At 56.3% G+C, this 14,587-nt stretch overlaps 1 protein-coding gene across 1 annotated transcript in view; it reads left to right on the top strand.

Annotated features, from left to right (window-relative positions):
* ATP6V0D1 (ATPase H+ transporting V0 subunit d1) overlaps window positions 1–14,587 on the top strand; it is a 42,970-nt gene that overhangs the window by 27,658 nt on the left and 725 nt on the right. The window contains exons 3-7 of the mRNA XM_017539312.2: window positions 8,381–8,559; window positions 9,924–10,003; window positions 14,023–14,100; window positions 14,228–14,404; window positions 14,505–14,582. Of these exons, the coding sequence (XP_017394801.1) occupies window positions 8,381–8,559; window positions 9,924–10,003; window positions 14,023–14,100; window positions 14,228–14,404; window positions 14,505–14,582 (592 nt within the window). The remainder of the gene's footprint in view (window positions 1–8,380; window positions 8,560–9,923; window positions 10,004–14,022; window positions 14,101–14,227; window positions 14,405–14,504; window positions 14,583–14,587) is intronic.

Here is a 14,587-nt window from a genome sequence, read left to right as displayed (position 1 = left end):
GAAATAGCCTCAGTGCAGGTGGCTGCCCCACGGGGGTGGTGAGCAGAGGCATACTCAACGGCTAGCATCTAGGAGAGTGCCCTGCATTGGCAGAGTGTGAGTGTGTGGTATGGGGAAGCATTTCCCTGAACTCTCTGGGTATTGTCTAGATTTTACCATTCCCTCATTATGGTGCCCCCACTCTCCTCCTTGGGACCTGGCATACCTGGCCCACTTGTCCCTGCAGGGACAGAGTTAGATGCCTGCTGCCTGGCCTGATTCTTACCCCCTGCATTTAGGAGCCACTTGCCCAGGATCCACTTGCTCTAGTAAGTACTGCAGCCAAAGGGCTCCATTCTCAGGCAGGAGTCACAGGCTGGGATACCTGAAGGGCCAGTGAACATGCCCAAGCTAGGAAGAAGGCCCTCTCCTGGCCACAGGCCTCCTTCCCTGAGAGCCTCCCTGCTGTCCTGGCAAGGCCCAAACTCACACTGCCCTGGCCCCCATCAAGGTATGCCAACATGGACCTACTGGGGCAGGAGCCTGGCAATGGGGTGTCTCTTGTGCTGCTACATTAGGGGTCACATTGCAGCTCCCATCTGTTGATCATTCCCTGGCCTGGTCCTCTGCGTTCTTTGCCGCAAAGCCAGAGCTGAGGACATACCAGGAAGCAGTACATTTATTGCCAGAGCCCAGCCTGAGACTTGTTTGCACAAGGCTGCTTCAGCTTCCTGGTGAATGTTCTGGCCTTGCCAGCTAGGCTGGCTGGAGGAGGCCTGACCCCATGCCCATCCATGGTCAGAGGGTAGATTTTACCCATCCCATTGCCCACTGGTCCACCTGCCTGTGCAGCTAGCCCTTGGTCCTAGCCTGCCAGGCCTTGAGGGGAGGTCATCCTTGCTGCCAGGCGTGCATGCTCACCCTCTTGAGCATCCTCAGCTTGTTTCTGCCCAACAGCTTCTGGTTATACCTGTTTTGGTCTTAGCCTGCCAGGCCATGAAACTGGAGAGGACTCTGAGTGTGACTGAGGCCTCACAGTCGCCAGCTCTTTGCTGGAGGCTGGCAGCAAGCACCAAGGGTGCTTAAAGCCAAGTGCTGTCCTGTGGCAGGCTCTCCAAACTGCCACTTCCCACCCCTTCCATTCACGGGTGATTGTGGCTTACAGTCCTACCAGCCACTCACTTCTGCCCTCACTCAGGAGGAGCTCAGCAGTTCACATGCCAGCCCATCAGGGCCTGTGTCTGCTTGGTCCATGACCTTGTCATCTCCAGTGACCCGCTCCTTTGCTCTTCTGCTCTGTACTTCAGCCACCCCCACTGATGGCTGCCCAGGGCCACGTCACCACCTGGAACTGCTCCACCCCTGAAATCGCTGAATCAGGCACCCTCTCTACCCACAGCCTTCAGGCCCTCCAGCCCACTCTCAGTCCCTTGTGGGACATGGGTTCCGGACTCAGCAGGACACTAGGCCTTGCTTCCTCCCCTGCTACCCCTTCTGTCTTCATTTCCCGCCCTCCCCAGCTGAGGTTCCCTGGTCTATCATTCGAACACTCTTCTGCCAACATCCGCAGCTCTCTTGGCTGCCCGACTCATGGTCCCACCCGGCTGGCAGCCCCCCAGCCCTGGAAGAATCCCAGCAGCCTCCAGCCTGGAGCCACCCTCCCCCCACCTCCACTGCCGGGAGGAGAGCTGGGGAAGCTAGCCTTGGGGGGGGGGGTCATCCTTGCTGCCAGGCATGCATGCTTACCCTCTTGGCCAGCCTCAGCTTGTTTCTGCCTGGCAGCCTCTGGCTGTACCTACTACACCCTGCAGCCCCCACCAGCACTCCGAAGACCACCTTCCCATCTTAAACACCATTGCTCTCCTCCCCCAGACTCCTTTTGGGCAGATGGCCCACCCTTCTTCCCAAAGAAGCCAATATGCCTCCAGGGCTACATCTACCCCCTACCCCCCGAGCTCCATTCTAATAGCAGAAGTGCCCTTCCTTTTCTCTTGGACCCTTCCACCAATGTTCTGAGTGTCCTCACCTTACTCCCTGGACCCTGAGTGGCCACCCATCTGCATTCCTCTCTGTGCAGGCACCTTTCCTTCCAGATTCTTCTCTTCAGCACCTAAGCAAGCTCAAATAATTAACAAACCATCTCATGAGACTTAAACTATTACATTCACTGTCTATTCTCTCATTTCCCCTCATCCCTCGAACTTCCAACAGTCCTGTCACGCCACCACAAGGCCCTGGCTAAGGCCACTCATGACCTTCATGTGGCCAAGGTCTCCAGGCGTGACCACCCTGCGGTATCCAGCCCCCAGCCCCCTAGCCATTTCCTTCCTCCCGTGATGCCTCTCTGACTTAACTCCTACCTCTCTGGCCACTCTCCCTTCTCCGCTCTGCCCCAGCAGGCCATCCCCAATATGTGTGTGGAGTGTTGCAGGAAGGGGTTCGTTCCAGAAGGGCCTGTGCCAAGGGAGCTCCCCCAGCCTGGGGCTCACGATTGGCTTCCCTGTGGAGGTAGCTAGTTTGGCTGAGGGAAAAATCATGTAAGGGAAGTATTGGGATAGGAAGTTTCTAGGATGAGGGAACTATACATGTCTGAGTAGTAAGCATGGCACACCTGGCTCTGTGCCTTACACAACAGCCTCCAGGTGTGGTAGCCACTGGGGGAAGGAGGAAGCTACCCTAGAAATACCCAGAGGAATATCCAGAGAGGAGAGTGTAGTCCTCCAGGCAGTAGAAGCATCATCGAGATGCCCTGTCTTGGGTATGAACACCTGAGGGAACAGTGCCCTTACTGCCCACAGACAAAGTTGGCCCAGCTGGGGACAGAGGTTGGGACCATCCCAGAGGTCACCTTAGCTCCATCCCTCAGAGCTTCATAGTTGCTTTTGGAGCTGCCCCAGGCTAGCTGGAGCAGGCTTCTGCCAGGAGGTGATGAAAGCAGGAGCTGGCCGAAGCTGCCTCTGCCCTTCCATGTGAGAGGCTGTGTCCACTGCTTTTGTAGATCCTGGCCAGCCATCAGCCACACACATAACCGGTACCTGCTCTGGGCCAGGCCCGGGGCTGGGAGGGAGACTGGATGCAGTGGGGTGGTGCCAGTGATAGTATAGACAGTGCCTGGAGCAGCTTCAGCAAAGGGAACTGGGGGTCACAGGTGGCTTCACAGCATTGGGAGGACTCCAGGATCAGGTGGGGAGAGAGGCCACCTGAGAGAGTAGGTGGCTGGAGAAGAGCCAGCAGTCTAGCATGAGGCAGATGTCTGGCATGGGGCCGACAGCCTAAGCGAGATAGAGCCCCTAAAGTAGACTGTTGTCATGTGTTCTTGAGAGATCTGGCTCGGTTTTGTGGCACTAATATGTTAATATGCACCGTGCCCAAGCCCAGCCATTACCTTGCTGTGTGACTTGGGATAGTGTCTATCAGGGTTTTTTGGTCTTGGAGGGGACCTTGATCTGGGCCATTCCATGATGTTTTCCCTAAAGAGAGTTGGCCCTGGAAGAGGAGTTGGGAGACTTCTTGTGGGAGGAGTGAGTGTGGCCTCTGGGGAGTCCCATAGGGGCCTTGAAGGCCTTTGCCTTTGAATGAGTGAGCTTCCCTGGAGGGGGCCTAGCCCAGGTGCCCATTGGCAGAGGCTGGGAATGGGTAACCCGCACCATCTGGGGGATCTGAGGGCCCATATTTCTCTTGTGTCAGGGGCCTCAGTGCCACCAGCCTGGAGTGGGCAGCTGGAAAGAGGCTTTGTCCCGGGACAGTGGCCTCAAATGCCTAAGGGGCCTGACAGCACATCTGCATTTTTCTCTAGGATCTGTCACCCCAACCTTGGGGCCCTGCTTGGTCACAGAGGTTCATCAGGTCCCCTGACCCCCGCTCCCCTGCCTAGTTCCTGTCTTGCTATCTATAGTCACTGTTTCTGGGTTGGTGGTGGGACTGACTCTGCAGTTGGGGGCCATAGGGCTGCTGTGGTTTTGGGGTCTTGGGCTAGACCTGGCTCCTGCCTTGAAGGAGTGCCAGCACTGCCACTCTTCTCCTGGGCCTGGGGGCAAGCATGCAGGAGCACCTTGAGGCCTAGAAGGCTCAGACCAGGTGGGAGGACCCAAGTGGGCCTCGGGGGAGGGGCAGGATTTTTTTTTTTTTTTTTTTTTTTGAGATGTGTTCTTGTTGCCCAAGCTGGAATGCAGTGGCATGATCTCAGCTCACTGCAACCTCTGTTTCCTGGTTCAAGTGATTCTCCTGCCTCAGACTCCCAAGTAGTTGGGATTACAGGCACGTACCACAATGCCTGGCTAATTTTTTTTGTATTTTTAGTAGAAACAAGGTTTCACCATGTTAGCCAGGCTGGTCTCGAACTCCTGACCTCTGGTGATCGCCCACCTCAGCCTCCCAAAGTGCTGGGTTTATAGGCGTGAGCCAAGAGGCAGGATTTTTATGAGCAGGTTAGAGCTCAAACTATCTCTGTTGGGGCCACACCTCACTCATCTTTTATTTTATTTATTTATTTTTTTTTTGAGATGAAGTCTTACTCTTTTGCCTAGGCTGGAGTGCAGTGGCACAATCTTGGCTCACTACAAGCTCTGCCTCCCAGGTTCAAGCAAGTCTCTTGCCTCAGCCTCCGGAGCAGCTGGGATTACAGGTGTGCACCACCACGCCTGGCTAATTTTTGTATTTTTAGTAGAGACGGGGTTTCATCAAGTTGATCAGGCTGGTCTCAAACTCTTAGCCTCAAGTGATCCACCCGCCTCATCCTCCCAGAGTGCGGGAATAACAGGTGTGACCCACTGTGCCTGGCCTCATCTTCTATTTATTTTATTTTTCTGAAACAGGGTCTTGCTCTGTTGCCTAGGCTCGAGTGCAGTGGCATGATCATAGTTCACTGCAGCCTTGATCTCCTGGGCTCAAGTGATCCTTCTGCCTCAGCCTCCCAAGTATCTGGGACTACAACTGCATGCCACCATACCTGGCTAATTTTTTTGATTTTTTAATAGAAATGAGGTCTTCCTATGTTGCCCAAGCTGGCCTCAAACTCCTGAGCTAAGAGATCCTCCCATCTCTGCCACCCAAAGTGCTGGGATTACTGGTGTGAGCCACCATGTCTGGCCCTCACTTATGTTGGTACATAGGGGAAACTAAATTTTGAGAGGTGGACAAGGCTCAGAAACAGTGATATTTCTGTTCACTTTCCACCCTGCACAGGGCTCTGCAGAATCCAGACGTGATTGAGTACAGATACTGTCACTAGCAGCTCGCTGGAGACCCTGTTGGGGGCTGCAGTGGGCAGGCTGGCAGGAGTACCCAGGCATTGTGGCTGCCTCACTAGAACCCCCCAGGGTTGAGAAGCTGTGTTGTTCCAGCAGGTGGCACCAAAGGGCACAGCAGAGGGACAGGGTTGGCTAGGGACTCTGAAGGCTTCTTGGAGGAAATGGCTTCCAAAACTCCAACCCAAGACGTCTGTGGGCCCAAGCTGAGTTTTGAAGGCATAGGGCAAGGGAGGGCCTCTGGGCAGAGACATACAAACGGCCCCACCCCCACCCCACAAGGGCCTCTTTGGTCTGGCGGGCAGCCGGCCCTCCACTCCCCAGCTGTCTTCCCCTGGAGGGAGACATTGACCAGCTGGAACCTTATTCCCTCCTATTGAGGCCAAATGAGGGGAGGAATGGTGGAGTAGCTTTCTGGGGGCAGGGAGGCAGCTGGGGAAGCCAGGCAAGGAGGAGGGGGATTTCCCTGCCTGCTGAAGGCCTCGGTCTTGGGAGAAAGGCAGACTGCTGGGCCAGCATCATCTCTTCCGGGCCTGTCCTGCCTCTTATCTCCTGAAAAAGAGGATTCTGCCCCTCACTTGGCAGGGGAGAAAAGTAGGGCTGCAGCATCAACAAGCTTATAGCCAGCCTGGGAAGGGAAGTGCTGGGCCTGGCAAAGGATGGCCCACGATTGGCCTGGCTTGGGTTTGAAGAGGGCCTTGAAGAGGCTGGAGTGATGTGATTATGAGTGGCCCTTACCAGGCCCAGCATTTCCCCCGCATAAACAGATGCCCTGAGTGATGGGCATAAGGAGGGGAAGGTTGAAAAAGAGGAAACTGGCTGCTGGGGATCCCTCTGAGAAGATGAGACTAGATGGGGTGTCTAGAGCCAGGCAGGGGGCCCTGGTCATGGGTGGAGGTGTGTGGACACTGGCCATGGGTGGAGGTGTGTGTGGGGACATGGAGCTCCTCTGCCTTGTGGTGTGAGAGGGCCTGGTGGTGTCCCTCTTTGAGTCTTATCTACTCTGACAAAGAGGCTGGTAATGCTCGTGGTTGTGGGATTACTTGGATAAGGTAGGCCTCAGGGGTGTCCTTTTCTCCCTCTTCTCATCCGAAAGGGAGTGAGAGTTTAAGAAAGCATCCTTTGACTTGGGGGCAGGGGATTTGTAGCTGTCTCAGGGAGCACTATGGCTACATTGGGGCTGGATGGGGTGCAGTTGGAGTATTGTAGGGTGGTGCATGTATAGCATGGGTTCTGGGGTTTGTGAGATGTTGGAGGCCTCATAGGCAGGAGGCGTATGTGCTGTTGAGGGTAGAAAAGATGCAGGCTGTGGCTGAAGACCAGGGCCCAAAGCTCTGGTGAGCTCTGAGGTCCCTTTCTCTGCCAGCACTGTGGGGTCGAGAGGAGGAGGCTGCCGTTTGGGCTCCTTGGCTTGCAGCTGCAAGTGGGCCCTGCCTGAGGCGCTCCGTTTGGGTTGGGAGTGGGGGACTGCCTCTTCTCAGTGCACATCCTGTAGCTGACCCAGCCAGATTGGGGGTGGAGAGAGGGCAGTTGCCTGGCCCCAGGCCCAGGAGAGCAAAGGTCTTTCCAGGGCGCCAGGCTGGGTGGGAGCTGGGAGAGTGTACAGCAAGCAGGGGGTGTGGGGGTCAGGCCAGGACAGGAGCTGGGGCCTTTTCCTCCTGCCGCCTTCCTGGAGGGCCCTGTGGGAGCTCCCCCAGTGGCCAGTGCTTTGAGCTGAGGCCTGGGCCCTGGGCTGCCACCTCCCCCCTTTCTTTCTTTAGTATGGGGGAACATGCCTCCTACTAAGGTCTTCTCTGGACAGCCTGAGCACTGGTTGCACAAGGTCCTGTCACAGGGCAGGGGCCTGGCTCTGGCCCACCCAGAAGCTAGGACAGAACCTGTGCCCAGTGTCCAGCTCAGAATAGCAGCCTCCACCCCAGCTTTTATTCTCCCATAGGAGCCCCACCCTGATCTTGGAGGACATTCCCCCTAGGCCTCATTTAGCTCCCTTGTACCCTGAGTTCATCTCTGGTGACAGACTGAAGGATAGTTGTGGCTACTGCAGCCTAACTGTAGCCTGGGGCCCTCTCTGCCCCAGGTGACTACACAGAACTTTGTGCCCCAGCCCCTTTGTAACTGGTTGGAGGCAGAGCCTTGTCTCTTGCCAAGTCTAAACTGGGCGGTCCCACCCCTCCCCAGCTCCACAGCCCCCTCTGCTGCTCATGCACCCCACAGAGCTGGCCTCCTGCAGGGCAGAGAGTGAGGGGCGCCTCGGCCTGGGATCAACCTGACCCAGCTTCTTGTTCAGGTCTCTGGGTCTTATCCAGGCCATCCTGGGTGTATGCCCAGCCCTGGCCTCAGGCCCTAAAGGAAGAGGGCAGTTCTCTATCTCTGGTTTGCGCTCTGCAGGTCTGCCTGACCTGGACCTTCACTCTAGAGGACTCCCATTGGCTCCTCCCTGGCTTTCCCCGGAGAAGCTTCACTCCACTCCCTTCTTCAGCCTTTCCTCCCCCACCATCTTTGCCTCTTCCTCCTCTGTCCCCACTGGGAGACAGAGTGACCCTTACTGGATGGTGATTCCCCTGTGTACATCCTACTTATAGATCCTTAGCGCTCAGAACAAAGCCAGGAACGTCCAGGGCCAGCCTCTGGCCCCAGCCCGCTGCAGCTCCGTGCTGCCAGCTGCTGCGCCTTTCTTTCCCTCTGCCAGTCCTGACCTTGCCAGTTCCTCGAATGCATCCGTCACTCAGTGAGTGCCTCCAGGCCTTTGCACATGCTGTTGCCTCTTCTTAGAACACGCTTTCATCTCCCAGCCCTTTAATCTCCCAGGCTCTCACACTCGTCACCCAGGCTGGGCTACATGTCTCACCTCCTGTGCCCGGTTCCCGTGTCCTGTTAGAAGTTACTTATGTCCTAGTCCCTCACAGGGCATGAATCCCCTGCCCCTCGAAGGGAGGGGCTATGTCTGTCCTATGCCCCTGGCAGTGGGGGTGGTCAGGAGCTTGAGAGGAATGTGGGCAGGGAGATGAGACATTGGTGCTTATCTGCAGCAGCCATGAGTCAGCGCACATTGTTAAGGGGCAATGACCTGTGCAGGGGGACAAGGGCATGGTGCTATGCCAAGACTTTCCAGCTCCCACCCTGATGGGCTCCCTGCTATTGCCCACCTCTTGTAGTTACAGCTACATGATCGACAATGTGATCCTGCTCATCACGGGCACGCTGCACCAGCGCTCCATCGCTGAGCTTGTGCCCAAGTGCCACCCACTAGGCAGCTTCGAGCAGATGGAGGCCGTGAACATTGCTCAGACACCTGCCGAGCTCTACAATGCCATTCTGGTGGACACGCCTCTCGGTGAGCCGCTGTGGTGGTCACAGGAGGTGGGCATTGGTATCAGCATCAGTGCATCAGGGTGGGGTTTGTGGACCACCTGGGGGGTGACCCTGAGCCAGAAAGTGAGACCTGCCCACTGCTGCTTACCTTTGTCTCCCCTCAACTTCCTCCTCTCATTCACTCCTCACTTTGCCCCTCTTCTGCTCTTGTCCTGTTGCTTTTGCTGGGCCAGGCAGGCTACCCCAAGGCCTGACTGGGACTATCTCACTTTGTGAAGCAGTCTGATTTCCCAGAGTGCACAGGGGGGCTGAGCTCATGGGGAAGAGTGAGAGAGAGGCTCAAGTCTCTTGGAGTCCTAGGAGCTCCGACAGACTATGGCCCCAAGCTGGAGCCTAAGCAGAGGCAGAGTGACTAGCTGCCTGTGAGGCAGAGGAACGAAGCAAACAGTGTCACTTGCCTCCACCAAGCAGGTCCTCTGGGCCAGGTCAGACAGTGTCCAGCGGGATGCAAAGTCCATGTCAGAGGCCAGGGAAGGGGAATCAAGAGCTTCCTGCAAGGCCCACCTTAGCCAGTACCAGCTCCTGCCTGCCTAGGAGGCTGAGGAGAAGGCACTAAGTATCCTCACGGCCAGAGTCCTAGGCCTGGGGCTCCACCTCCAAGAAGCCACCAGGGTTGAACCACAGGGCTCTAAGCTGCACTAGGTTCTCAGCTGAGAGGCCTGAGCCCTACCTGCTGACTTTGTCTGCCATGGACTCTCCCAGCAACTCTGAGGTGGCTCTGGGCTGTTTGTGGCTTCTGCAGTTTCTCAGTCTTTAAAGAAGAGATAGACCAGTGAGTCTGCAGACCCTCTTGGGGGATGGGGGTGCTCTATCCTGCTCTGGCCTCTCTTTCCAACCCCACACTGGGCTCTGGGTCACTGGTCCACGCCCTCCCTGCTGTTGGGCTTATTCCTTGTCCTAAGGAGGTAGCTGGTTTTCCAAGTGTGGGTGCCAGGCCTTCTGGGGGATGTAGAGAAGTAGGCGTCAGGCCCCGAATCCACAACTGCCCCTCCAGAAAAGAGGATGTCACGGCCTCTTATGCAAGCCTGTCTTTGGCAAGGTCTAAGCTTGGGCCTGCCCCAGCAGTGATTAGATCATGTTATGGCTAGCCGCCTCCTTTATAAATCAATTTTAGGAGCAAGGAGGCAGGAGAAGCCCAGGTCAGCGTGCATGGCCCAGAGCATTGCTTCTGCCACTTCCAAGGCAATACCCCAGGCTGGGGACCCCTCGATACCTAGCCCTATGGGCCTTGTGGCACGGGCCCTCTGTGCCCTGTAGGGAAGTTGAACATAAGGATTCTGGCCTAGGCCACCTGCCCACCCCTCACACCATGTCTTTCCTCCCCAGCGGCTTTTTTCCAGGACTGCATTTCAGAGCAGGACCTTGATGAGATGAACATCGAGATCATCCGCAATACCCTCTACAAGGTAATGCCCCACACAAGCGGTGGGGGATTGGCCTGCCAGTGGGTGGGGCTGTGGGAAGTGGTGGGGCAGTGATTTATGTGAGAGATACTGGGACAGGATGCAGATACTCCAGGCTCTTATCCTGGTGGCTTATCTGCCTACTCTCTGGCTCCCATGCTGGGCACAAGGCTGTGTGGAACAGATTCTCCATCCCATAGTGCCTGTGGTGGGCTCAGATAAGATCAGCAGGAGTGGCTGGTGCTCCACCGCCGGCTTGTTAGAGCTGGCTCCTGGATGGCCGCTCCCCTCACATCCAGGAGGGTCACGGGCCATCACCCAGGTCATAGCTCCTAGAACCGCCCTACCTAAGCTATTGCCTGCAAGGAAAGGCACTTGAGCAAAGGCAACAGTGTGCTCAGTTATGGTGGGGGGAGGGACACAGCGAGGCATAGCCGGGTCCTCATGTCCCTTGTAGGTTCCCAAGCTTGGAGTCAGTACTGCTTCCCACTGTCCTTATCCCCTGCCTGCCTCTTGCTTCCCACCAGGCTATAGCATAGACTGGGCAACCTGGAGATAGAAGGTGGGCTCAGGATTTCTAGGTCAGCACTACCCTGGCCCAGAGAATTAAAGAGCCAGGGGACCAGAGAGGAGAGGAAGGTTTTAAAATGAAAAAAAGAAAAAAGAGCCCGAGACCAGCTAGGTTAGTGGTGTTTGGGATAGACTGCACTCTGACTGTAGCGAGGCACTGAGCTATAGCACCAGGACCCTAGAGGGGCTGTAGGCAGGAACATCCCAAAGAAGGGCTGAGGATGGCCCTGGCCAAGGTACCTGCTGACCTCACCTGTCTATTGGGTGAGAGTCCTCTCCTGCCCTGGTTGGAGCGAGCTGGCTGACATTCAGCTGCAGTGTGAGCCCAGGCCCTCCAGTCTCCCTGCAGGGGCTTGGGCCAGAGCACAGTGAGGGTCTGGTGATAGGGGAGGGGCCTGCCTGGAGGTTGCAGTGGTGTAGGCAAGAGACCAGCATGTGCAGAAGGAAAGCATGGAACATGGACCAAGTGGCAGGCAGTTTGCTGTGGAAGGACACATTCCAGATGGACAGGAGAGAGGTCTAGAAGAAGAGGCAGGCATGGGATCAAGTTACCCAGGGCTTTGAATGTAAGGCCAGAAGTTTAAATTTAGTCCCGTGGGCAGGATCAGCCAATGGAGGTTTCCAATAGAGCAGAGTGCTCAGAAAGCCCCTTCTAGCCACAACGTAAAGAGCAGATTAGAGGGCCTGAGACCAGAGGTAAGAATATTGTCAGCTTCTTTAGTCCTCTGGAACTGGGAAAGTGTCATTATCCTCATGTGAAAATGAGGAAACCGAAGGCTCAGAGAAGTAGGGTGGGTTGCCTAAAGCCACATGATAAGTCGCCGGCAGCACCAGGGATCACACCTGGCTCAGCCTGTTTGCAAAAGTGAGCGCTCTCACCCATTCTGCTAATAGGGCGCAGGCCAGCCAGTTAGCTGAGAGCACGTGTGTGTGTGTGTGTGTGTGTGTGACTGTGTGTGTACACATGTGCGTGCGCACGCCTAGCTGGCCTGTTGCCAGGTTTCCTGCCCTGAAACAGGGTGAGGGGTGCGGCTGTCCCCCAGCCTCAACCACACCCTCACCGGGGCTGACTGGTTCTAGCTGGTGTTGCTGGCGAGGGCTGCCCAGGCACTAGCTCGTAAACACAGACCCAATGCTGTGGGCGTTGTGCCAGGACTGCCAGCCCATCAGGCGATGTCCCAGCCCGGTGGCCACAGATGGGAGATTAGGTGGACCCTCAGCCGCCCAGCGGGTGGGAACAGTAGACAGCTGGTGCAGCAGCCGTGGACTGGCAGACTGCAGGGGACAGGGTGGGGTGGGAAGGTGACCTTGGTACCTGGGTTGCTGGGATCTTGCCAGTTTCTTTAGCTGCTCTAACCTCCAGAGGAGAGTCCCACCAGCCTCACTGACCCTGGGGTCAGCCTCTCCTAGGATTGGTACACATTGGTTAAGCAATTGGATGGGTAGCAAGGCATGGATCCCAAGACCTGGTTGGTGACTTCCCCGACAGATAGGAAGTGCAGGCTCCACTGGGGCAGGCCTTAGGATTTTTTTATATAGCCAGCTTGACTGGCCATAGGGAAGGAGGTGGCTGGGGACAGACCCCTAGAGGGACTGAAAGGTACCATGAAGCCATGGGAGGAGTTGGCAGCTGTCTCTGCCACTCAGGTCCTCTGATTCCTGTGATCCTCTGTGTTGAGGTCAACTCTTTCTTCTAGGCTTCTTACTCCATGACCTGTCCTAGATTTTTGTTTCCTGTGATCCCAGAGGTCCCTCTCAGGCCTTCCCCTGAGTTGGGCTTGTCCAGCATTGCTGGCCAGGGCATGCCTGGGCTCACGGACTCCTGGGTCTCATCTTGTCTCTCTTGGAGCAGCAGAGCCTGAGCCCAAGTTAGCTGGTGGTTGGTGGAAAGATCTCCACACTTTGGAGGTCAGACCTCAGTTTGAAAAGCTTTCCATGCCGTCCAGCCCTTGCTTGCAACCTGGAAGTATAGTCTTTAGCCTATGGAGCCAGTCTCTGAGCCCATGCCAGCAGATGGGACCAGGGAGGTCTGAGTGAAGGGTAGCCATTCCAGGGGAGCTCCCCATGGGGCCTGTAAAATCATCCACCTTCCTTGGCATGGAGAGGTGTCGGAAAGAAGCCTGGCTGCTTTTGTGAGTTAGCGTTGGGAGGGACCTGGAGCCTGGGCTTACCTCTTCTTTCCTCATGCCCAGCAGATCCAATTTGCTTGGGTAGGAAGTGCTTGTTCCCATCCGCAGCCCATGTGCCCACCATTGTACTGTGCCCAGCTGACGTCTGTGTAGGCAATAACCATCCCTCAGCAGGAACTGGCCTGACAATTTGGTTCCTGCTGTGATGCTGAGGGGCTGCCTGGAGGATGGGAGGAGGAGGTGTTCTATAAGGGAGGGTGCAGAGAGGGCCTGGGGCACTCAGTTCCCTCCATCCCTGTGGATTCTTAGGCGTGACCTTCCCTCACCAGCCCACAGACACCTGTTTTTTTGTTTGTTTTGAGATGGAGTGTCGCTGTGTCACCCAGGCTGGAGTGCAGTGGTGCAATCTCGGCTCAGTGCAACCTCTGCTTCCTGGGTTCAAGCAGTTCTCTGCTTAAGCCTCCCAAGTAGTTGGGATTACAGGTGACTGCCACCACGCCCAGCTAATTTTTTTGTATTTTTAGTAGAGACAGGGTTTAACCATCTTGGCCAGGCTGGTCTTGAACTGTTTACCTCATGATCCACTCACCTTAGTTTCCCAAAGTGCTGGGATTACAGATGTGAACCACCTCGCTCGGCCACACCTTGTTTTCTGAGGCTGAGGAAGGGGAGGTTTGGAAAGATTTGGGGAAAAGGAAGGCAGAGGCCGGGTGCGGTGGCTGAAGCCTGTAATCCCAGCACTTTGGGAGGCCGAGGCGGGTGGATCACGAGGTCAAGAGATCGAGACCATCCTGGTCAACATGGTGAAACCCCGTCTCTACTAAAAATACAAAAAAAATTAGCTGGGCATGGTCGTGCGTGCCTGTAATCCCAGCTACTCAGGAGGCTGAGGCAGGAGAATTGCCTGAACCCAGGAGGCGGAGGTTGCGGTGAGCCGAGATTGCGCCATTGCACTCCAGCGTGGGTAACATGAGTGAAACTCCGTCTCAAAAAAAAAAAAAAAAAAAAAAAGGAAGGCAGAGCAGCAGGGGGATGTCAGAGGACCCCTGCAAGCCTGGCCTTCTGTGAGATGCGGGGGTGAAGGAGACTGCAGCCTGAAGCAGACAGCCAGCTGGGCCCTTCCCTGGCACTCCTGGATGGGAGGCTGTAGGCAGCTGCCACTTGGCTGATTCACAGAAGTGTTTCATGGGCTTTTGCCATAAGGGCTGCCCTGGCTCCCCTGCCGTGGGTGTGTTTGTACCCACCTTGAGAAGGGCTGGGGAGGGGAGGAGGGAGCTCCAGAGCCTCCTTGCCTGTGTTGAGCAAGCTCCATGCTCTGCACAGGCCTACCTGGAGTCCTTCTACAAGTTCTGCACCCTACTGGGCGGGACTACAGCCGATGCCATGTGCCCCATCCTAGAGGTGAGTGCCTGCCTGCCCTCCTGCCTGCTGGTGCCCACTAGCCCTGGCCTGGGGGAGTCTCTGCCAGCTGACTAGCTACTGCCTCCTTCTTCCTCCCTTTCTCCTTGCCTGTGCACCGGCTCCACAGTTTGAAGCAGACCGCCGCGCCTTCATCATCACCATCAATTCTTTCGGCACAGAGCTGTCCAAAGAGGACCGTGCCAAGCTCTTTCCACACTGTGGGCGGCTCTATCCTGAGGGCCTGGCACAGCTGGCTCGAGCTGATGACTATGAACAGGTCAAAAACGTGGCCGATTACTACCCGGTGAGTGCCCTAGCTGGCAGGATGGTGGGTGGGTGTGTTGTCACTGAGCACCCCCACCCAGCACCCTCATGCTCGTGCTCCCCCCCACCCTCCTGGCCAGGAGTACAAGCTGCTCTTCGAGGGTGCAGGTAGCAACCCCGGAGACAAGACGCTGGAGGACCGATTCTTTGAGCATGAGGTGAG

This window comes from Cebus imitator, unplaced genomic scaffold, assembly GCF_001604975.1.
Source record: "Cebus imitator isolate Cc_AM_T3 unplaced genomic scaffold, Cebus_imitator-1.0 Scaffold118, whole genome shotgun sequence".
Lineage (NCBI taxonomy): Eukaryota > Metazoa > Chordata > Mammalia > Primates > Cebidae > Cebus > Cebus imitator.
This window is presented reverse-complemented; position numbering and strand designations above follow the sequence as displayed.